At 44.3% G+C, this 25,608-nt stretch overlaps 1 protein-coding gene across 4 annotated transcripts in view; it reads left to right on the top strand.

The window, feature by feature from the left end:
• Window positions 1–25,608, top strand: part of abcc10 (ATP-binding cassette, sub-family C (CFTR/MRP), member 10) — a 102,045-nt gene that overhangs the window by 56,193 nt on the left and 20,244 nt on the right. For all 4 annotated transcript variants that reach the window (XM_073056216.1, XM_073056215.1, XM_073056214.1 and 1 more), the window contains exons 13-17: window positions 7,149–7,272; window positions 7,733–7,904; window positions 10,836–11,179; window positions 14,944–15,113; window positions 21,704–21,864. In XM_073056216.1, the coding sequence (XP_072912317.1) occupies window positions 7,149–7,272; window positions 7,733–7,904; window positions 10,836–11,179; window positions 14,944–15,113; window positions 21,704–21,864 (971 nt within the window). The remainder of the gene's footprint in view (window positions 1–7,148; window positions 7,273–7,732; window positions 7,905–10,835; window positions 11,180–14,943; window positions 15,114–21,703; window positions 21,865–25,608) is intronic.

Genomic DNA, 25,608 nt, shown 5'->3' with positions numbered 1-25,608 from the left:
TATCAAGGTCAATTTGGAATAGTCTTTCCTTGTTCTCTGCCATGTCTGGCAACCAAGGGTACATGATTAACCTCCCAGTGATCCCAAGGACTCTGCTGACTCAAGTCATCCTGTGACAGGGGCTTGGTCCACTTACTAACATTTCTATGTTGCTCTTCCTGCTTGCAGCAATATTGCCAATACCAGAAACACGATGGTGTTACCTTCCCAATGTAAGGAAGGATTTATAAATGGCCTTGGATCTCTACTCACTGGAATTCAGAAGAATTGGGGGTGACCTCATTGAAACCTATTGAATATTGAAAGGTCTTGATAGAGTGGATGTGGAGAGGATGTTTCCTATGGTGGGGGAATCTGAGAACAGAGGACACAGATAGAGTGGATGTGGAGAGGATGTTTCCTATGGTGGGAGAGTCTGAGAACAGAGGACACAGATAGAGTGGATGTGGAGAGGATGTTTCCTATGGTGGGGGAATCTGAGAACAGAGGACACAGATAGAGTGGATGTGGAGAGGATGTTTCCTATGGTGGGGGAATCTGAGAACAGAGGACACAGATAGAGTGGATGTGGAGAGGATGTTTCCTATGGTGGGGGAATCTGAGAACAGAGGACACAGATAGAGTGGATGTGGAGAGGATGTTTCCTATGGTGGGGGAATCTGAGAACAGAGGACACAGATAGAGTGGATGTGGAAAGGATGTTTCCTATGGTGGGGGAATCTGAGAACAGAGGACACAGATAGAGTGGATGTGGAGAGGATGTTTCCTATGGTGGGGGAATCTGAGAACAGAGGACACAGATAGAGTGGATGTGGAGAGGATGTTTCCTATGGTGGGGGAATCTGAGAACAGAGGACACAGATAGAGTGGATGTTTAGAGGATGTTTCCTATGGTGGGGGAATCTGAGAACCGAGGACACAGATAGAGTGGATGTGGAGAGGATGTTTCCTATGGTGGGGGAATCTAGGACCAGAGGACACAGATAGAGTGGATGTGGAGAGGATGTTTCCTGTGGTGGGGGAATCTGAGAACAGAGGACACAGATAGAGTGGATGTGGAGAGGATGTTTCCTATGGTGGGGGAATCTGAGAACAGAGGACACAGATAGAGTGGATGTGGAGAGGATGTTTCCTATGGTGGGGGAATCTGAGAACAGAGGACACAGATAGAGTGGATGTGGAGAGGATGTTTCCTATGGTGGGGGAATCTGAGAACAGAGGACACAGATAGAGTGGATGTGGAGAGGATGTTTCCTATGGTGGGGGAATCTGAGAACAGAGGACACAGATAGAGTGGATGTGGAGAGGATGTTTCCTATGGTGGGGGAATCTGAGAACAGAGGACACAGATAGAGTGGATGTGGAGAGGATGTTTCCTATGGTGGGGGAATCTGAGAACAGAGGACACAGATAGAGTGGATGTGGAGAGGATGTTTCCTATGGTGGGGGAATCTGAGAACAGAGGACACAGATAGAGTGGATGTGGAGAGGATGTTTCCTATGGTGGGGGAATCTAGGACCAGAGGACACAGATAGAGTGGATGTGGAGAGGATGTTTCCTGTGGTGGGGGAATCTGAGAACAGAGGACACAGATAGAGTGGATGTGGAGTGGATGTTTCCTATGGTGGGGGAATCTGAGAACAGAGGACACAGATAGAGTGGATGTGGAGAGGATGTTTCCTATGGTGGGGGAATCTGAGAACAGAGGACACAGATAGAGTGGATGTGGAGAGGATGTTTCCTATGGTGGGGGAATCTGAGAACAGAGGACACAGATAGAGTGGATGTGGAGAGGATGTTTCCTATGGTGGGGGAATCTGAGAACAGAGGACACAGATAGAGTGGATGTGGAGAGGATGTTTCCTATGGTGGGGGAATCTGAGAACAGAGGACACAGATAGAGTGGATGTGGAGAGGATGTTTCCTATGGTGGGGGAATCTGAGAACAGAGGACACAGATAGAGTGGATGTGGAGAGGATGTTTCCTATGGTGGGGGAATCTGAGAACAGAGGACACAGATAGAGTGGATGTGGAGAGGATGTTTCCTATGGTGGGGGAATCTGAGAACAGAGGACACAGATAGAGTGGATGTGGAGAGGATGTTTCCTATGGTGGGGGAATCTGAGAACAGAGGACACAGATAGAGTGGATGTGGAGAGGATGTTTCCTATGGTGGGGGAATCTCGGACCAGAGGACACAGATAGAGTGGATGTGGAGAGGATGTTTCCTGTGGTGGGGGAATCTGAGAACAGAGGACACAGATAGAGTGGATGTGGAGTGGATGTTTCCTATGGTGGGGGAATCTGAGAACAGAGGACACAGATAGAGTGGATGTGGAGAGGATGTTTCCTATGGTGGGGGAATCTGAGAACAGAGGACACAGATAGAGTGGATGTGGAGAGGATGTTTCCTATGGTGGGGGAATCTGAGAACAGAGGACACAGATAGAGTGGATGTGGAGAGGATGTTTCCTATGGTGGGGGAATCTGAGAACAGAGGACACAGATAGAGTGGATGTGGAGAGGATGTTTCCTATGGTGGGGGAATCTGAGAACAGAGGACACAGATAGAGTGGATGTGGAGAGGATGTTTCCTATGGTGGGGGAATCTGAGAACAGAGGACACAGATAGAGTGGATGTGGAGAGGATGTTTCCTATGGTGGGGGAATCTGAGAACAGAGGACACAGATAGAGTGGATGTGGAGAGGATGTTTCCTATGGTGGGGGAATCTGAGAACAGAGGACACAGATAGAGTGGATGTGGAGAGGATGTTTCCTATGGTGGGGGAATCTGAGAACAGAGGACACAGATAGAGTGGATGTGGAGAGGATGTTTCCTATGGTGGGGGAATCTAGGACCAGAGGACACAGATAGAGTGGATGTGGAGAGGATGTTTCCTGTGGTGGGGGAATCTGAGAACAGAGGACACAGATAGAGTGGATGTGGAGTGGATGTTTCCTATGGTGGGGGAATCTGAGAACAGAGGACACAGATAGAGTGGATGTGGAGAGGATGTTTCCTATGGTGGGGGAATCTGAGAACAGAGGACACAGATAGAGTGGATGTGGAGAGGATGTTTCTTATGGTGGGGGAATCTGAGAACAGAGGACACAGATAGAGTGGATGTGGAGAGGATGTTTCCTATGGTGGGGGAATCTAGGACCAGAGGACACAGATAGAGTGGATGTGGAGAGGATGTTTCCTGTGGTGGGGGAATCTGAGAACAGAGGACACAGATAGAGTGGATGTGGAGTGGATGTTTCCTATGGTGGGGGAATCTGAGAACAGAGGACACAGATAGAGTGGATGTGCAGAGGATGTTTCCTATGGTGGGGGAATCTGAGAACAGAGGACACAGATAGAGTGGATGTGGAGAGGATGTTTCCTATGGTGGGGGAATCTGAGAACAGAGGACACAGATAGAGTGGATGTGGAGAGGATGTTTCCTATGGTGGGGGAATCTGAGAACAGAGGACACAGATAGAGTGGATGTGGAGAGGATGTTTCCTATGGTGGGGGAATCTGAGAACAGAGGACACAGATAGAGTGGATGTGGAGAGGATGTTTCCTATGGTGGGGGAATCTGAGAACAGAGGACACAGATAGAGTGGATGTGGAGAGGATGTTTCCTATGGTGGGGGAATCTGAGAACAGAGGACACAGATAGAGTGGATGTGGAGAGGATGTTTCCTATGGTGGGGGAATCTGAGAACAGAGGACACAGATAGAGTGGATGTGGAGAGGATGTTTCCTATGGTGGGGGAATCTGAGAACAGAGGACACAGCCTCAGAATAGAGAGGTGTCCTGCTAGAGCAGAGATCAGAAGGAATTTCTTTATCCAGAGTGTGGTGAATCTGTGGAATTTGTTGCCACAGGGGGCTGTGGAGGCCAGGTCATTGGGTGTATTTAAGGCAGAGACAGACAGATTTCTGATTATTCGGGGCATTGAAGGATATGGGAAGAAAGCAGGAGATTTGAGCTGAGAGGGGAAATGGATGAGCCGTGGTGAGGAGATTTCGCTTGGGTCCATTGACCAAGTAGAAAAAGGCACTGAAAGATTGCAACAGCTTACTTGAGCTCTGACCAGCGACCAATCGATGTTTGGGATTGATTTCCAAGAGCAAATTAAAAGACCACTGGGGCAAAAGCAGCAGCCATTGTCTGTGTGAACAGAGTTGGAGTGGTGAGGATTTCTTTCCCTTCCCTTTTGTATATCTGCTCAGTTAGGGCAGCAGTGGCGCCAAGCAGGACAGTTGAATGTTCCTCTTGCAGGATGTGGGAAGGTAGGGAGATCTCCAGTGTCCCTGATGACTACAACTGTAAGAAGTACATCCAGCTGCAGCTTCTATTAATCCTTGTTAAGGAGTTGGAGTTGGAACTGGATGAACTTCGGATCATTTAGGAGGCTGAAGGGGTGATAGATAGAGGTAATTACATCCAAGGTGCACGTCACAGGAAACTGGGTGACAATCAAGAAGGGGAGAAGGTTTTAGGAACCTGTAGCCATCTCCCTCAACAACACTTTGGATACTGTTGGGGGGCATAACTTAGCAGAGGAAAGTCACAGCAGTAGGGTCTCCAGCACTGAAGTCTGGCTCTATGACTCAGGAGGGAAGGGGGAAGAAGAGGCATGCTGCGGTTATAAGGGATTTGTTAGAGGAACCAGTAGGAGGTTCTGTTGCCTTCCGGTTGCCAGGGTTGGGAACATCTCGGATTGAGTCCTCAACAGTCTTCAGTGGAGGGTGAAAAGCCAGAGGTCCTGGTCCACGTAGGTACCAATAACATAGGCAGGAAGAGTGATGAAGTTCAATAGGAGATAGGTGCTAAGTTAAAGGGCGAGACCTCCAGGACTGTGTATATTTCAATGCAAGAAGTATTGTAGGAAAGGTGGATGAGTTCAGGGCATGGATCAACACCGGGAAATATAACTTTGACACCATTAGTGAGACTGGTTGCAGGAGGAGCAACATTTTGATGACAAACTCTGCCATCTTCTTCAGGGATGATGCCTGGGTATGTCTAGACCTATGGTATTTATACCCCCGTAGTCTGTTCGTTCTGATTGGTTAGTTCTCATCCAATCAGGTTTCCTCCAAACCCTACGACAAGGTTGTGGTCCTCTTGGAGGCTAGAGGTTATGCAGAGGGCAAACTTGGCAAAATACAATCAAATTCCTGTTCTTATTTAGAGCGAGACCTTCGTCTTTGTTAAAATTCATTTCCTCTAGTTTTATTTCAATGGTTTCCTTCACCAGGAAGTCCTAAAAGCCATTGGCACAGCATAGTAATTTAGTGCCGTTAAAGTCAATCTAATGGCCATTGCAAATGCAGTATTCTGATAACACTGATTTCTCTGGGTAAGCCAAACAGATACACCTCCTGTGCTCCTTGATGCAGGTTTCCACAGTGCATCCCGTCTGGCCTATATACACTGCTCCACATTCACAATGATCCTGTAAATGCCAGCCATCCTGAGTCTCAGGTCTTCTTTGACCCACATAAGCTGTGACTTGAGCTTCCTTACGGGTTGTGGATGGTATTGATGGGTTTTGAAACCGCCTGGTAAAGGAAACCATTGAAATAAAACTGGAGGAAAAGAATTTTAACAAAGACGAAGGTCTCGCTCTAAGTAAGAACAGGAGTTTGATTGTAAACAAGGTGGGAGAGCAGAAACCTGATTGGATGAGGACCAGCCAATCAGGAAAGACAGACTACAGGGGTATAAATACCAGCGGTCTGGGCATACCCAGGCATCATCCCTGAAGAATGTGGCAGAGTTTGTCATCAAAATGTCTATTATAATTGATACATGTACCTAGCTGGAAGCCCGAAAAGAATTTATTCGTCATGTACGTTGGGAAAGCAATAGATCCTCTTTCAATCTTATCAAGATTTTCGAGGAAGTTATCGGGAAAATAGATGTTGTCTACATGGACTTTAGTAAGGCATACGGCAAGGTCCCGCATGGGAGGCCGGTCAAGAAAGTTCAGCCGCTCGGCATTCAGGATGAGGTAATAAATTGGATTAGACATTGGCCTTGTGGGAGAAGCCAGAGAGTGGCAGTAAAAGGCTGCCTCTCTGACTGGAAGCCAGTGGCTGGTGGTGTGTCACAGGGATCGGTGCTGCATCCTTTGTTGTTTGTCATCTATATCAATGATCTGGACAATAATATGGTTAACTGGATCAGGAAACTTGCGGATGACACCAAGATTGGGGTTGTAGTGGACAGAGAGGAAGGACTTGTATCAGCTGGAAAAATGGCAGATGGAATTTAATGCAGACAAATGTAAACTTTTGTAATTTGTTAGGATCAACCAGGGTACGTCTCACACAGTGAGTGGTAGGGCACTGAGGAGAGCAGTAGAACAAAGGGATTTGTGAATATGGGTCCATAATTCATTAAAAGTAGTGTCACAGGCAGATATGGTCATAAAGAAACCTTTGGCACATTGTCCATAAATCAAAGTACTGAGTATGGTAGTTGGGATGTTTTCTTGAATGTGTATGAGATATTGGTGAGGCTTAATTTGGAGAACTGTGCAGTTTTGGTCACCTACCTGCAGGAAGAATGTAAACAAAGTTGAAAGATTTCAGAGAAAATTTACAACTAAGTTGCCAGGTCTGGAGGACCTGACTCAGTTAGGAATGTATTCTTTAGAATGTAGAAGATTGAGAGAAGATTTGTAGAGGTATACAAAATTATTAGGGGTATAAATAGGGTAAATGCAAGCAATCTTTTTCCACTGAGGTTGGGTGAGACTACAATCAGAGATCATGGGTTAAGGGTGAAAGGTGAGAAGTTTAAGGGGAATATGAGGGACAACTTCTTCTCTCAGAGGGTCATGAGAGTGTGGAATGAGCTACCAGCACAAGTGGTGCATTCCAGCTCAATTTCAATGTTTAAGTGAAATTTGGATAGGTACATGGACAGCAGGGGTACGAAGGGCTATGGTCCTGCTCACGTCCATGGGAGTAGGCAGTTTAAATGGTTTCCACATGGACAAGATTAGCCGATGGCTGTTTCTGTGCTGAACTTCTCTATGAAATCTGTGACTCTAAATGGCAGAGCAGACCCAATGGGCTGAATGGCCTAGTTCTGCTCTTATCTTTTACAATCTACTGTTTCTCATCCCTTCCATTACAGCTACTCGTAACTTATCTGACTGGTGGCTGTCCCACTGGATTTCTCACCTGCAAAACAAAAATGGCTCAACACCAAGCAACCATTCATTGTCAGACTATTACCAACAGATGGAGCGATTCATGGGGTAAGCACGGGCTATGTCACAGGCAGGTATTGATGCATTTCAGGGGGGCTTGTGTCAATCAGGATGTCAAGCTGTACAGGTGTATTTCCTCACCAAGGTGTTCAATACACGGTGAGCATTTCATAACTGAACAGGATTATATTCCACCCTCAGAGTGTTGAAAACACATTACATCTGTTCCCCTTGCTGTGTGGGTCAGTACTGGGGAGTGTTCCCCTCACTGTGTGGGTCAGTACTGGGGACTGTTTCTCTCACTGTGTGGATCCCTTTGCCTTTGTGTGATCACTTATGTTTCATCTTTCAAAACTTGTGTTTGCAAAGGTCACGACTGGAAGAGGCAGCAACAGAGTGAGATGTGTGGTTGCTCAAGTTTTGTTAATCTTTAATGTAGATAAGTCAAACTTCATGTTGAAGTAAAATAGTTACAGATTTGTCGGTCACTTTCTGTCTTTGTTGGTAGGTCCCTCTTCACACAAGAGCTGTCGCCAGATGTCAAGTTCTACTTGATAGGTTTTGGTGTTATTGCTGCATCAAACACTGTATTCACGGCAGTCCGAGCCTTTCTCTTTGCCGCTGGTGGTATCCGTGCCGCTGTGGTTATTCACCACAAAGTTTTACTTCGTGTAATGAAGGTTAGTGGTCCATCTGCCTCTTACTTACTTTTCTGTGTTTGTTTCGATGTGAACCTGTTTCTTCCATCCTTTTCTACTGAAGCAACAGGTGTACAGCAGGTGCTGTTTTGTTGGCTCTTCACACAACCCTGGAAGAGCCGGACAACGAAGATGCAAACATTTCACATCCGGGTGAGAGCAAATCAGAAGCCAGGGCTTACTGCAGAGGTCCTCACCAGGCTGAGGGATCACGATGCTGCTTTTACATCAACAGATACGACAACTCTTCCTGGAAGCAAGAACTGTGCTTTCCCGCTCCATCAGGAAGGCAAAACGGGACGTTCTCAGAGAGTTTACAGCCACTTCTGTGATACCAGAGACACGAGGTGCAAGTGGCAGGGAATTCAGAGGATTACAGACTGCAAGTCTACCCTGTACGTCAGTGCCCAAGGTGCCTCACTCCCTGAGAGGCTGAATGTCTTCTGCGGCCGGTTTGATGCACAGAACAAAGTGCTGGCGAGGAAAGTGCCCCACCCCCCCAGGGGGCAGACACTCTGTCTGGCTGAAGCTGAGGTGAGGAACTCCCTGGCCAGAGTCAACCCACACAAAGCTCTGGGGCCTGATAATATACCAGGTCAGGTTCTGAAAGAACTGAGCAGCTCAAATTAACAGAGGTGCTGATTCAACATCTCTCGAGAACAGTCCACTGTCCCCTTGGATTTCAAGGTTGCAATTATCATTCCAGTGCCAAAGAAGGTAACAGTAACCTGCCTAAGTGACTATTACCTGGTGGCTTTGGCATCAACAATTATGAAACGCTTTGAGTAGCTGGTCATGGAGCACATTAAAGCCTTTCTCCTAGTAACACTGGACTCTTTCCAGTTCGCTTATTGCTCAAATCAATCCACTGATGATGCAATAGCCTCTGCCCTGCCCCACCTGGAAAATGGGGTCTCATGTGCCAGACTGCTGCTTATAAATTTAAGTTCAGCATTCAACACCATCATACCCCAGGGACTGGTGGGGAAACTGTCCTCGCTGGGTCTCAACACCTCCCTCTGCAATTGGATACTGGACTTCTAAACAGTAAGGCCACACAGTCAGACCGTGTGGGCAGCAACATCTCTCATCCCATTACACTGAGCACTGGCACTCCCCAAATCTGTGTGCTCAACCCGCTGCTTTTCACACTGCTGATGTGTGACTGTCGCAGGATCCAGCTCAAACTGTGTCCTCAAGTTTGTGGATGACACAACAGTGGTTGGCCTTATCAAGAACAACGACCAGATGGAGTACAGAGAGGAAGTGGAGCGGCTGATGGTTTGGTGTGAGAATAACTACCTAAGCCTGAACGTGGAGAAAACAAAGGAAATCATTGTGGACTTCCAAAGGCGCAGGCAAACCATCTCCCTCTATGAATATATGGCTCCTCCCTAGAAAGAGTTAAGTGTACCAAGTTCCTGGGAGTTCACATCACGCAGGACCTCATCTGGTCCCTTAATATCACCTCCCTGAACAAGAAGGCACAGCAGCGCCTCCACTGAGGCAAGCAAGGTTCTTGACCTCCATCTTAACTGTATTTTACAGGAGCAGCATTGAGAGCATCCTGACAAGTTGCATCTCCATCTAGAATGGGAGCAGTCAACCATCAGACCAGAAGTCTCTACAAATGACTGTGAGAACAGCTGAGAGGATCGTAGGGGCCTCCTACCATCCATTGGGGTCACTTATCAGGAGCGCTGCGCACACACGGCCCCTAGTATTATTAACGATCCACCCATTCATCCAGTATCCTCTTTGACTTTCTACCATCTGGCAGGCGACTACAATGCATAAAAACAAGAACAGTCAGGAGGAGAAACAGTTTCTTCCCCCGGGCCATTTGTCTCTGAACTCCCGGCTGCATCATATTCGAAGAGTGACTGGTTAATCTGTTCCGTGCCTTCCAATACTTAAAATTAATGCTGTTTAGTTTGTTATTTATGTGTGATTCATCTATAGATTTATCAGTACCTTATAAGTTATTGCGAGTAATGTGTACTACTGTGCTTTTAACTCCTGGTTTGCAGAAACATTGTCTTGTTTGTATATACACTATATGGTTCTATATGTTATATACATGTTATATGACAATAAATTTGACTAGGACTAGAATCAGTCCTTGATCTGTTCATTCCCAGGTTTAAAGGATCCAGTTTGTAGGTCTTTTACTCACCGCAGTCATATTTTCCTTTGCCCCCAGCAAAAAAAAAGAGAAACATTGCAGAGGTAGACTGTAAATTCAGTGCTGGCTTGTGGCTGTGTATGTTCAAGCCCTGTACCGTGTGGAAGGATAGGAATTGCACTCTTGCTGTCAGTTGAATTTATTGTCTTCTACACAAGCACATTTATGTATAATGAATACCTTATTTGTAGAAACATCGCATCATATTAGCAGCACTCAAGAAAAGCATAAATCATGCACAATTTTGGCAAGAAAGAATGGAATTCGAACAAGAACAATGTTGATTTTAGTGTGAAGTGGTCATAGGTTCAAGAAGAAAATGGCTGAGGGGTAGTAGCTGTCATTGAACCAGGCCATGTGGGACTTCAGGTTTCTGTACCTCCTATATGATGGCAGGAGGTGCAGAAGCCTCAAGTCCCCCACCATCAGGTGTCACGTCCCGGATGGCAGAGGCAGGACCTTTGAAGATGGATGTTGTCTTCTTGAGGCAGCTGTCGATGGTACCACTGAGGGGGAAGGATGTCCCAGTGATGTATTGGACTGATATGGGAGGCGAAACCAGCATTTCTGTCCTGTGGCTGTCTATTAGAAGATTCATTACTGCATTTGAGGCTGGCCTGTGATTCACTCCTCAATGGAATAATCTGCCTAGGTAGCAATGGAAGAATTAGAGAGGGAAATTGGTTAATGAAATAACAGGGTCTTAATTGGTTTTCATTCTGTTTTAGGCCACAACGTCATTCTTTGACATAACTCCCATTGGACGCATTGTGAACCGTTTCTCCACGGACCTCTACAACGTAGACGACACTCTTCCCTTCATCCTCAACATCTTCCTGGCTGCTCTGTATGGCCAGCTGGGCATGGTGCTGATGATCAGTTACAGTCTGCCATGGATCATACTGATCCTGCTGCCACTGGCAATCATTTACTTCTATTTGCAAAGCTACTACCGCTTCACTTCAAGGGAGCTCAAGCGCCTGACTGCCATCACCCTCTCCCCGATCTATACACAGTTCTCTGAGACACTGAAGGGCCTCACCACTATCAGGGCGTCCCGGGCCATTGTCAGGTGAGCTCTTTGTGAAGCAGTGAGATAATTAATCCAATGGTCATCTCGTTCACACACAACCCTTCAGCCCACCATATCTGTATGGCAGTCCCCTCTTATCCCACCTGGATAGGATACCACCTATAAGAAATAATGTTGAATTTTCCATTTTGAGGTAACCTTTACATCCTGTGTTTGTTCCCCCTCCCTCTCCCTTCCCTATCTCCCTCCCCTTCTCCCTCTCCCTCTCCCCGTCAATCTCCCTCTCTCCCTCTCTCTGTCTCCCCCAGTGTCTCCATCTCTCTGTCTGTCTTGCTCTCTCTGTCTAGCACTCTCTCCGTCTCTTTTGTGTTCCCACTTAACCATCCTCAAATCTCCCCCACTTTCAACCTTTGTCCCCCAACCTGTTCCATATGGTCTTGTTTCCCTGGTCTTTTTTCATCTTTCACCAAACTCCACGCCTCCCCTCTTTTGTCTGGTTCTATCTGCCCATCATCCTTTCTCCTTCCACAGTTTACCTATCCACCACCAACCTGTGTCACCTCTCCCCCCTCCACTTTCAGTCCTGCTACAGGGTCTTCACCAGAAATGTCGACAGTTCCTCCACCGCCCCCCACAGATGCTGTTCAACCCACTGAGTTCCAACAGTAATTCTTTTTTTGCTACGTATCTATACTAATCCCATTTTCCAGTATTTGACTCCAATTTTGCTAAGCCATATTCTTCAAGTGCTTATCTCTGTAGAATCATAGTTACAAAGCACAAAAATAGCCCAACTAGTCCATGCTTACCTGAGCTAGTCTCATTTACCCGTGTTTGGCTCATCTCTCTCTTAACATTTTCTATCCATGAACCTGTCAAGGTGTCACTTAGTTGTTATAATTGTACCGACCTCTGTCACTTCCTCTGGCAGCTCATTCCATATACATACCACTCATTTCAACCTCTCATTGCTACAATTGGAAGTCCCCACCTGCTTCAAAAGGGCAACAATAAACCAGTGCCCAAGGAGAATAGTATGACTTGCTTTACTGACTGTCGTCCAGTAGCACTCACATCTGTGGTGGTGAAATGCTTTGAAGGTTGGTCATAGCTGGAATGAGCTCCTGCCTCAGGAAGGACCTGGATCTGCTGCTGTTTGCCTATCGCCACAATAGGTCAAGGTCAATCTCCATGTCTCTTCACACAGCCTGAGATCACCTGGACAATACAAACACCTATTTCATTAGAAATCTGAGGAGATTTGGTTTGTTACCTAAGACACTCAAAAACTCCTACATTTGTCCTGTGGAGAGCGTTCTGACAGGCTGCATCACTGTCTGATATGAGGAGGCTATTGCATAGGGTTGAAAGGAGCTACAGAAAATTGTAAAATTAGTCAGTTCCATCTTGGTTTCTAGCCTCCATAGTATCCAAGTCACCTTCAAGGAGCAGGACCTCAGAAAGGCAGTGTCCGTTATTAAGGACCCCCATCACCCAGGACATGCCCTCTTCACATTGTTACTGTCAGGTTGGAGGTTCAGAAGCCTGAAGGCACAAACACAGTGATTCAGGAACAGCTTCTTCCTCTCTGCCATCTGATTCCTAAATGGACACGATCTCTCTTTTTTTAATATTATTGCTCTTTTTGGACTATTTTTAATTTAACTATTTAATACACACATACACACACACACGCACACGCGCACACACACACACACACACACACACATATATACTTACTGTAATTGATTTACTTCTTTATTTTTCTGTATTATGTATTGCATTGTACTACTGCTGCTCAGTTAACAAATTTCACGACACATGCCAGTCATGTTAAACCTGATAATGATTCTGATTCTCTCTCCCCCTCAGCTTGCCACGCATATTACTTTTAATTCTTTCCCCTCTCATCTTAAACTTCAGTCCTCTAATACTGTATGAAGCTGTGAAAATACTGCCTCCAGCACCCCGTCAGGCAGTGAGATACAGATTTCAACCACCACCAAGTGAAAAACAATTCTCAGATCCCTCTAAAGCTCTTGCCTATTCATTTATTTCTCACTGACTATATCCCTCAGAGTATCATACACTCAATCAGTCCCACTCCCCCAGCCTCCTCCCTTCCAAGAAAACAAACCCCATTCCAGGCAACATCCTATTAGTATTAGACTATTTTCTAAACAGGGAGCAAATTTAGAAATCCTAGTATAGAATTCCTTAGAGGTTCACTAGCAGGTCGAGTCAGTAGTAAGGAAAGCAAATGCAATGTTGACATTCACTTTGAGAGGACCAGAATATAAAAGCAAGGATGTAATGCTATGCTTTATTTGGCATTGGTCAGACATATTTGGAGTACTGTGAGCACTTTTGGGCTTCTTATCCTAGAAGGGGTATAAAAGAGTAAATGTATGAGGAGCGTTTGATGGCTCTGGGTTGCCATTCACTGGTGTTTAGAAGAACTGGGTGGGAGAGGAATCTCATTGAAACCTACTGAATATTGAAAAGATGTTTCCAACAGTGGGAGAGTCCAGAACATCCCATTAAAATATAAGTGAGAAAGACTTTCTTTAGCCAGAGGGTGCTGAATCTGGAATTCATTGCCACAGGAAGTTGTGAAGGCCAGGTACTTGGGATTATTTAAAGTGGAAGTAATTAAGTACTTAATTCGTAAGGATATAAAAGGTTATGGGGTAAAAGCAGGAGGGTGGGATTGAGAGAGAGAATAAATCTGCCACAAATGAATAAATGAATGATAGAGTAGACTCTACAGGCCAAATGGCCTATTTTTCCTTATGTCTTATGGTCTTATCCTGGTGAATGCCCTCTGCATTCTCTAATAACATTCCACAGTGTTCCACAGCAATGTCTGATAAAGTTGTACAAAACTTCCTGCTCTTGTCGCAGCTGAGAAAGCAAGTACCCCATCTGTCTTCCAACTTGTGCTGCTACCTTCAAGGATCTGTGGATGTGTACACCTTGGTCTGATTTCTCAGTATTTTCCAGGATCCTTCCATCCATTATGCATTTAATCCTCTTAAAAAGTATCACCTCACATTTTTTCAGGATTCAGTTTTATCTGCCATTTCATTGTCCCTCTTACAAACTAAACAATATCATTCTATAGTGAAAGACGACCCTCAATAAGCCCACCATCACGTAATACACAACAGCTCTCTGAAAACAAGTTGACAGGGTGGTAAAGAAAGCTTATGGCATGATTATCTATGAGACATTAAATTCAAGAGTTAGCATGTTATGATGCAGATTTATAAAACTCGGGTGAGGCTGTATCTGAAGAATTATATTCAGTTCTGCTGGCCCCATTGTAGGAAAGATGCAGTAGCTTTGGAGAGGGTGCAGAAGAGGTTTAACAAGATGGTGTCTAGATTTGAGGGTGTGTGCTATAAGGAGAGTTTGATCAAATGGGGCGGCGGAGCCTGGGGGGAGACCTGATCGAATGTTATAAAATTATGGGTGATATGGGCATAATAGACAGTCCAAATCTTGTATTAGTTTAAAGTGAGGTGGGAAAAGTTTAAAGGCAATAAGATGTGTAGGGGAATTCACTAAGGTATGGAATAGATTCTTCTTCTCAATAGCAATTAATTTTAAAATAACTTGGGAAGGTTTTCCAAAATGATTCTTGGAAAGCTCTCTAGTGCGAGCATTTGCAACATTTCCCTTCCCAGCCTGCCTGATGGCTGTGAGATTGTTGATGTATCATTTTACCTGCAGTTCTCGAAATGTCCACGAACATATTTTTCCTCATTTGTTATCTAATCCCACTCCCATTCCCTCCTCAGGTTTGAAAAGGAGAATGGCCATCGCCTTGAACTAAACCAGCGCTGTCTTTATGCTGCCAATACAGCCATGCAGTGGCTCGACATCAGGCTGCAGATGATTGGTGTTACTGTAGTGACGGCCATTGCTGTTATCGCTGTCCTGCAGCACAGCCTGAGTCATGGCAATCCTGGTAAGATGTTATCATCTGAAGACAAGGAGCTATTTGATGAGACGAGCAGAGTGTACCCATCATATCCCAGTGTCAAAGCACCATCCCACACTGTCACAAGCTGCAGCAGTGCCTGAGAAAGCAAGTTAGTAAAACTGAGCCCGAGCAACGTTGCCAGACTGTGTTATTTTCCACACAACAATGCTACATTGACTAGGAACACCACTGTCTGACTGTACCACACACAACTCACAACCTACCCTGGAACACCACTGTCTGACTGTACCACACACAGATGACAACCCACACAGGAACACCATTGACTGTACCACACACAGACAACCATCCGCACAGGAACACCACTGACTGACTGTACCACACAGACAACCATCCGCACAGGAACACCACTGACTGACTGTACCACACAGACAACCATCCGCACAGGAACACCACTGACTGACTGTACCACACACAAACAACCATCCGCACAGGAACACCACTGATAGTTTCATGATGGCGTCAGTATCTTGTCTTCATCCAGCAGACGGGTTTGAATGGAGCTTTTATAGGGTGGGGGACTCGTCGATGTATTTATCAGTAGTTGGAACAGCAACAAAAGACTGGTGGAACTCTCAGTTTAGGTTATAAAACGTGGGAATATTCAGCAATTCGGGCAGTTTCTCGGGGAAGAGAACCAAACAGCATTTCAGTTCAATGACCTTTCATCAGAGTCTGCATCTTACTCCACAGTGGCTTCTCAAGACAAAGAAATGCAGAGATTTGAGGTAAGGGGAGAGGAGGGAAATCCAGTTTGGAAAGTGAAGGGTTCAATGACAAAATGCAGCCGAGCATTAATGACGATTTCCAGAAGATTAGCAAAGAAACGGGGGGAAACCGAAGGGTAAATTGCAAGAATACTGATTATGTGACTTCCGTTAACTAAGTACTGTACTGTTCAGAATAGGAAGGTGAGCCCTCTGTCGTCCTGGAATGGATGCATCCTACTCTCCAGTTGTAAGCAACAACTGCTATTCGACCTCTGGATTTTTTTATTACAGTAATTTGTGTTAATTGTGCCCTAAATTTAGAGTCATAGAGCAGTACAGTATGGACAGACTCTTAAGCCTAAACAGTCTATGCTGTCTATGGTACCCAATCAGCTCCTCTCAATTTACTGTGTTCAGCCCATCTCTCTCAAAGCCCCGTCCCTCCACACATCCATCCATGTGCTCCTTAAATGATACCACTGTACTGTCTCAACTATGTCCTCTGACAGTTTGTTCCATGTACTCACCACCCTCTGTGTGGAAAAAGTTGTCCCCAGGGTCCTTTTTAGATCTTTCCCCTCACACTCCAAATCTATGTCACTAGTTTTGGACTCCCTACCCTGGGGAAAAGACACCATCAATTTTATCTATGCCCATTGTGATTCTTATGTTTCAAGGAATGAAGATCTAGGCTGGTTCAACCCTCACTTCTCTCCCTTTAAGCTAGATCCTTTAGTCCTCTATCTTTTTCTGCACTGTTTCCAGTTTAACCATGCCTCTCCAAATAAAGGGTGACTAAAATTAACTTCAGTTGCAGCGCAAGATTCAAAGGAATCAATCTCCTGATTTCTGCAGTACAAGACTGGAAGGAGTCTTCTGTGCATATGTAGATATTTGAAAATGCAGTTGGATTAGATTTGTCCTATGATAACAGTGAATGTTGTAACCTTGCCAACATTAGAACAGTAAAACCAGAGCCATTCTTTCCTAAGAATATGGATAATTTTAATGTAGGTGTAAAATTAAGGCAGAGATTTTAAGTAAACTGGACATCTACAAATTATCAGTTAAAGATTCCATGCTGGGGAAGTAGAGAGTTGATTGTCGCTAACGTATCTGATCAGTTATAAGACTGATACTGCCCACTAGAGGTAAAATGGACAATAAACCACTAACCCGTGATCACAAGTTACATTACCTTAATGAATTTATTGGTAACAACTTCCTAAACCCAAATGAGACCATAAGAAATAGGAGCAGAATTCAGCCATCCAGCCCATCGAGTCTGCTGTGCCATGTCTTCATGGCTGATTCATTTCCCTCTCAGCCCCAATCTCCTGCCTTCTCCCTGTATCTGTTCATGCCCTGACCATCAACCTCTGTCTTAAATATACATAAAGACTTAGCCTCCACAGATTCACCACTCTCTGGCTGGAGAAATTCCTCTTCATCTCTGTTCTAAAAGGACACCCTTCTATTCTGAGGCTGTGTCCTCTGGTCCTGGACTCTCCCACCACAGGAAACATCCTCTCCACATCCACTCTATCAAGGCCTTCCACCATTCGATAGGTTTCTGAATTCTATAGAATACAGGCCCAGAGCTATCAAATACTCTTCATACTTCAAGCCGTTCAATCCTGGAATCATTTTCATGAACTTGCTTTAAACCCTCTCCAATGGCAGCACATCCTTTCTAAGATAAGGGGCCCGAAACTGCTCTCAGCACTCGCGAGGCCCCACTAGTGCTTTATAAAGCCTCAGCATTACATCCTTGCTTTTATATTCTAGTCCTCTTGAAATGAATGCAAGCATCGCATTTGCCTTCCTCACCATGGACAACCTTTAGGGAATCCTGCACAAGGACTCACAAGCTTTCATCCAGATTTTTGAATTTTATCTCCATTTAGAAAATGATCTACCCTCTTACTACTTCTACCAAGTGCATGACTGTACACTTCCTGACACTATATTCCATCTGCCACTTCTTTGCCCATTCTCCTCATCTAAGTCCTTCTGTAGCCTCTGTACTTCCTGAAAACTTCTTACCCCTCCACTTTGTACCGTCTGCGAACTTTGCAACATAGACATCAATTCCGTCATCCAAATCATTGACATATAATGTAAAACCAGTGGTACCAACACAGACCCCCATGGAACACCACTAATCACTGGCAGCCAACCAGAAAAAGGCTCCCTTTGTTCCCACTATTTGCCTCTTGCCAGTCAACCACTGCTTTATCCATGCTAGTATCTTTCCTGTAATACCATGTGCTTGTAGCTTGTTAAACAGCCTCATAATAAAGGCCTTCTGAAAATCCAAGTATACAACATCAATCAGTTCTCCTTTGTCTATCCTGTTTGTTATTTTTTTCAAAGGATTCCAGGAAGTTTGTCAGGCAAGATTTTTCCTTGAAGAAACCATGCTGACTGTGGCCTAATTTTTCATGTGTCTCCAAGCACCCTGAAACCTTATCCTTAATAATTGACATCTTCGGAACCACTGAAGTCAGACTAACTGGCCTATAATTTCCTTTTTCTCTGCCTCTCTCCCTTCTTGTGGAAAGAGGCAGAAAAAAAAGGAAATTATAAGAGTGGAGTGATATTTGCAATTTTCCAGTCTTCTGGAAACATTCCAGAATCAAGTGATTCTTGAAGGATCATTACTAATGCCGCCACGATCTCTTCAGTCACCTCTTTCAGAACCCTGTGGTGTACACCATCTGGTCCAGGTGATTTACCTACCTTCAAAACTTTCAGTTTCCTAAGAACTTTCTCCCTGGTAATGGCAACTTCACACACTTCTGACCCCTGATACTCACGAACTTCCACCATACTGCTTGTGTCTTCCACAGAGAAGCCTGATGCAAAATACTTATTCAGTTCATCCACCATTTCCTTGTTGCCCATTACTACTTCTGCAACATCATTTTCCAGCGGTCCAATATCCACACTCACCTCTCTTTTACACTTTAAAAGAGATTATGGTATCCTCTTTAATATTATTGGCTAGCTTAGTTTCATGTTCCATCTTTAACTTCTTAATGACTTTTTTAGTTTAATTCTGTTGATTTTTAATGCTTCTCAATCCTCTAACTTCCCACTAATTTTTGCTCTATTATATGCCCTCTCTTTGGCTTGAATGTTGGCTATGACTTCGGTAATTAGCCATGGTTGTGTCATCTTGCCTTTGGAATACTCTTACTCTTTGGGATGTATATATCCTGTGCCTTCTGAATTGCTTCCAGAAATTCCAGCCATTGCCATCATCCCTGCCAGTGTTCTTTCCTAATCAATTTTGGCCATCTCCTCTCTCATGCCTTTACTCCACTATAATACTGGCACATCTGACTTGAGCTTCTCCTTCTCAAATTTCAGGGTGAATTTGATCACATTATGATCACTCGCCCCTAAGCATTCTTTTACCTTAAGCTCTCCAATCAGTTCCAGTTCATTGAATGACTTCCAGTCCAGAATAGCTAATCCCCTAGTGGGCTCAACCACAAGCTGCTCTAAGAAGCTATTTCATAAATATTCTAGAAATTCCTCTTCTTGGGACCTGGGACCAACCTGATTTTCCCAATCTCAATCTACCTGCTTATCAAAGTCCTCCATGATTATTGTAACATTGCCCTTTTGGCATGCACTTTCTATTTTCCATTGTAATTTGTTGACCACATCCTTGCTACTGTCTTTATATAACTCCCATCAGGGTCTTTTTACCTTTGAAGTTCCTAAGCTCTAACCACAACGATTAAATACCTTCCAACCGTATGTCACCTCTTGGTAATGATTTGATTTCATTTTTTACCAACAGAGCAATACCGCCCTCTCTGCCTTCCTGCCTGTTCTTTCGATACAATGTGTATCCTTGGACAAGAAGTTCCCAGCTATAATCTTTCAACCATGATTCAGTGATGCCTACAACATTACACATGCCAATCTGTAATTGTGCTAAATTTCATTTACCTTACTCTGTACACTGCGCACATTCAAATGTAACACCTTCAGTCCTTTATCTGCCCTTTTTGATTTTGTCCACCTTTTACTTTGCAACTTATCCAGCTGACTGCAATTTTTCCCTATCATCAACCTCTCCTTGCTTGGAGTTTCACTACACATTGCCTCTGTTTGTAAACCAACTACCTCATCCTCAGCACTATCACTCCGGCCTGGAGGTCCAGTTTCTTCCTCTCTTCCGGACCTCCTCGCTTTGTCTACCTATGACATTGGTGCCAATATACACCCAGACATCCGGCTGCTCATCCTCACTCTGGACCCATACAAATCTTAAAGCTACTCTGTACATCAGTATAGGCAATTACATGTACTTTCTTTGACAACTTCTCTGTATTTTCATAAATAATTTCAGAACCTATGGTATTAAAACATATTAAAATTTCACAATTTCTTAATTCTGAATATCTCAAGCATGCTTATTACCCAGAAGTTTTTTTGGACCTCCACTGTTCCCAGTATCATTTACACAACATTAAGACCAATAAGTTGCCCACGATCTATTGATTTGCATTTGCCTGCATTGAAACCCATCTAAAATTTTGCACAAACACGAGGAAATCTGCAGATGCTGGAAATTCAAGCATCTCCCGGTGTGGCCTTTTATATATTGGTGAGACCCGACGCAGACTGGGAGAATGTTTCGCTGAACACCTATGCTCTGTCCACCAGAGAAAGCAGGATCTCCCAGTGGCCACACATTTTAATTCCATGTCCCATTCCCATTCTGTATGTCTATCCATGGCCTCCTCTACTGTCAAGATGAAGCCACACTCAGGTTGGAGGAACAACACCTTATATACCGGCTGGGTAGCCTCCAACCTGATGGCATGAACATTGACTTCTCTAACTTTCATTAGTGCCCCTCCTCCCCCTCTTACCCCATCCCTGACATATTTAGTTCCCCCCCTTTCCTTTCTCTTTTTCTGCCCATCACTCTGCCAGTTCTCCATCTCCCTCTGGTGCTCCCCTCCCCCTTTCCTTCTCCCTAGGCCTCCTGTCCCATGATCCTTTCCCTTCTCCAGCTCTGTATCCTTTTTGCCAATCACCTTTCCAGCTCTCAGCTTCATCCCATCCCCTCTGGTCTTCTCCTATCATTTCCCATTTTCCCCTCCTCCTCCTACTTTCAAATCTCTTATTATCTTTCCTTTCAGTTAGTCCTGATGAAGGGTCTCGGCCCAAAACGTCGACAGTGCTTCTCCAACGTCGATAGATGCTGCCTGGCCTGCTGTGTTCCACCAGCATTTTGTGTGTGTTGCTAAAATTTTGCGCAGTTGCTTTATCCAAGTCTCCTGACTTTGCATTTACGTCTTAGGACTATGACCTGATGCAAAAGTTGCAATGAAAACTAAAATAAACAGTGCTTAAGGGGAATCGTGATATAGTGTACATGGATTGTTCAGAAATCTGATGACAGAGGAGAAGAAGCTGTTCCTGAAACACTGAGTGAACGTTTTGGGCACCAGTACCTCCTCCCTGTTGTTAGTAATGAGAAGGATCCTTAATGATGGAGGCCACCTTTGTGAGGCAACACTTTTTGAAGATGTCCTCGATGGTGGGGAGGTTCCAGCCTGCGGTGGAGTTAGCCGAGTCTACAACTCTCTGCAGCCTCTTCTGATCCTCTGTAAAAATTTGTTTATAGTCTGTGGTGATATACCAATTCTCGTCAAACTCCTAATGAAGTATAGTCGCTGGCATGCCTCCCTCATGATTGCATCAATATGTTGGACTAATGTGAGTCCATTTGACCTATTCTCTCTTCACAGTCAATTGCCAGCATGTTTCAACTCGAGGTGAGTAACTACAATTTTGTTTTTTCTCTTGTCTCAGGCCTAGTGGGTCTCGCCCTGTCCTATGCTCTGTCAATCACAAACTTACTCTCCGGAGTCATTTCCAGCTTCACTCAAACTGAAATACAGATGGTGAGCGTGGAACGTCTGGATGAATACATCACTGAGATTCCAAATGAGCCTCAGGATTACTCTGTTGAGGTAAGAGCAGATTTGGAGATGGGGAGAAAGGGAGGGAGTAAATGAGAGGGTGTTGTGTGTGTTTGTGTGAAAATGTGAAGACAGGAAGAATGACTGGAATGTGTAACAGCTGTTACATCTGGATCACTTGGGTAAATGCTGTTCAGGAACGGTCAGATCCACCTGGTTATATAAAACGAAAATCAGAAAATCTGTTGACTCGGGAAGTTTGAAACAAAGATAGAAAATGCTGGAAACATTTGACAGTTCATGCAGTGTCTATTGTAAGATTCTGATGTTTTTGATCCAAGGTACTTTCAGAAGTCAAGAAAGGGGCATAAAACAATCATTTTATTAAATGCTAATACAACAAAGAGGATTGGTAGCAGGGAGAAACAGAGGTCTAGTAGGGGAAGGAAAGAAGAAGTAGAGATAGCAGGCTAGCGTGCTAGCCTTCCTATACCATAGATAAAATACATAAAATATCAGATAACCCCTATTCAAATAATGCAATACCAAGTAACTTCCAGAAAGAGACTGAATTGTACTTACTAGGGGACCCAATGGACAATTGCATATATATAAGGTGACCATTAGGAAACACCCTGAACAGTTACACGTATATAGGTAGTGAAATTAAATACAAGCAGGCATAATTGTTAGACTGCACAGAAAATAACCATTATACAATCTGATCCAAAACTGTGAAAGAAAAAACATTAACATTTTGGGTTGAAGGTCCTTCGTCTTGGCATGGTTACTGATTCTTGACATGCAGAGCTGATGAAAATTGTTTGTACTGAAACAGTAACTCTTGTTTCTCTTCCACAAATGCTCCCTGACCTGCTAAGTATTTCCAGAATTTTGTTTTTATATGTAGCCCCCTGGCTCGGTCAGCTCACTTCTGTCTAAGGGGAGCAGCCTTCGGCCCCACCAAACTGGGTAATCAGCTTGCGTGGATACTGTGTGATGTCCCCACCTCGCCAAAATAACTGACAGTACACCATATGCGATTAAATGATTACACTTTATAGATCTTACTAGAACTATGTGATTAATAACGATACAGTATATACGAAGGAAAATAAAATAAAGAAAAAGGCGCCAAAACTTATTAAAGTCCAAACCACTTCATGCACAACCGTTGGAGCGTGAAATTCTCTCTGTGCAGTTTCATATTTGGAATGTTCGTTTTGTCATACAGTTGCCACATCTCCACATAGAAGTTCAATCTTGTTTCCCAAGCTCTTGTCGACTTTGAGCAAAAATTCAACCACAGTGTCAAAAAGATCAAAGAAAAGTTTTAAGTAGCAGCCTTCTGACAGACAATGCACTTCAGTGTGAAGAAGCAAGTACTCAAACTCTTCATGGTTATCCTTGCATTAGTAGCCAGATATTCTGCTATTTAATGGATGAGCTTTTTAATTTTGTTGATAGCAGATATTACAAGGGTCATACTTAAAAAATTCACTGGCTGAGGTTTTAGGCTAGGAGATGTTGATGATGAATTGCACGACAGACTGCAAACAGACTTGGAATTTTTTTTTTCATAAATGTCACTAAACCAGTATGTCGACCTGTCATATATGGTGCTCCACCTGTGGCACAAGAAGTCATTATCTTAATCAGAATACTTTTATCGTCAATACACATTTTGAGCTTGTCGTAGATTGATTCTTTGTTGATATTTGGTTTTGACTTTTTACAAAAGAGAATTTCTTCATAAAATGTGTTGACAAAGATTCAGAATGGAATCTGAATGTTAGTTGGGAAAGAGCTGGTGTTCGGCAAGCTACCTTTATACTATTCTAGTTCACACAATTAACCAATCATGTAAGATGGTTTTTGACCGCACATATGAAGCCGAGGTCACTTTGAACACCTCAGGAAGAATCCTCAGGGTCGGCAGGTTCACTGATTGGCTCTATTTCACCATTTGGTTCCGGCCAGTGCTATATTGTTGTGCGATCTGTTTTCCATAGATCTGTAGAGAAAATTAAGAGGGTGTGCTTGACTTACAGCTGTTAAGTTGCATGAACTTATTCTGTGCTGTGAGTCAAGAGGAACTGTTGGCACCCTGTTCTAATTTATGCATCCCCATTGATTTCTATTTGGTTGGTAAGGTTGGATGAGATTGCTGAGTTTCAGACGCATTGTGACAAGTTGCTCATTGCCTGCAGAGCTATGGTTCGTCCTGTGTTCCAGTGCCTCATTCTGTTTTTTTGAAGTGCCTGCTCTGCTAATGGTCAGTCAGGTCTCTTGCCTCAAGTTAGGGTGCTGCTTACTTCAACCACACCCTCCCCAGGAAATTATATTTCCACTAATGCCCCCTTAGGTCATGTAACCACCCCATTAGAAATTACTGTCTAAACCTTTCCTATTCATATACCTAACTTTTTTAAAAATGTTGTAATTGTATCTATAGTACCTCTAACTCTTCCTCTGGCTGCTCATTCCGAATACTCAGCTCTCTCTGTGTGAAAATGTTGTCCCTGAGTCTACTTTAAGTCTCAGCTTAAAACTACACCATAGTTTTTGGATGACCCTCCCCCCACCCATGGGAAAAAGTCTGTGTGCGTTCACCCTATCTATGGCCCTCATGATTTTGTGGACCTCTATAAAATTATCCCTCAGCCTTCTACTCTCCAGGAACAACAGCTCCAGCTTATCCAATCTCTTCTTATAGTTTGTGCCCTCTAGTTGTGATAACTTCCTTGTGAATATTTTTTGTACCCTTTCTAGTGTAATGTATCTTTCCTATAACTGGCCATCGAGAACAACACATGGTACTCCAACTATGGTCTCTGCAACATCCTGTACAACTCTCGAGTCATAGTGCAAAGCCATGTGGACACAGGCCCTTTGGCCCAATGAGTACCTGCTGACCACGCTGTCTGCCTCGTTCCCTGCATTCAGCCCATATCCCTCCAAGTCCCATCCTTCCATGTACTGATCCAAGTGCTTCCTAAGTGATACTGTTGTTACCAATGTAAGATGTAAATCCATTTGGATTATTTATTATATCTGGAGTTCCTGGTGCAGCTTCCTCTAAGTCAGTGAGATCGATATGCAGTTTGGGGCATTGCTTCATCTAACACCTTCACCCCATCCAGGAGCTCCCAGTGGCCAGCCAGTTTAAGTCTGTTTCCCATTCTCAAACTGCTATGTATGTCCACAGCCTCCTCTGCTGTCACATTGAGGCCAGAAGCAGATTGGAGGACAAACACCTCGTATTCCACCTTGGCAGACTCCAACCTGCTGGCATTAATATTGAGTTCTCTACCTTCCAGTAACCACTCTTGTCTGTTCCCCTCCCCACCTCATGTTTGTTTTCCCTTATCCCTGTAGCCCTTTACCCCTCTCCCCCCTCCTCACCCACACAACTTGCCCATCACCTTCAGCTTTTTCCTAGTTTCCCACCTTCTTCTCTTTTTTCTGTGGTCTCCTGTCAGATTCCTTCTTTTTCAGCCCTTTGTTTCTTCTACCTATCATTCCCAATTTTTCACATATTACTGTTCCCTCCCTCCACCTTCCCATTTTTCCTCTCTCACCTGGATTTACTTTTCACCCACCAGCTCCCTTCCCCCACCCTCTTATTCTTGTTTTTGCCTTTTTCTTTCCAGTCCTGATGAAGTGTCGGCGTGAAATGTTGACTGTTCAATTCCCTCCATAGACGTTGCCTGCCTGGTGTATTTCTCCAGCATTTTGTGTGTACGGCTCCAGTGTACGGCTTCAGCATCTGCAGTCTCTCTTGTGTTGCTTTCA

This window comes from Hemitrygon akajei, chromosome 9 (assembly GCF_048418815.1).
Source record: "Hemitrygon akajei chromosome 9, sHemAka1.3, whole genome shotgun sequence".
NCBI classification, from domain to species: domain Eukaryota; kingdom Metazoa; phylum Chordata; class Chondrichthyes; order Myliobatiformes; family Dasyatidae; genus Hemitrygon; species Hemitrygon akajei.
The sequence above is the reverse complement of the archived record's forward strand: the minus strand, read 5'-3'. Positions and strand labels throughout refer to the sequence as shown.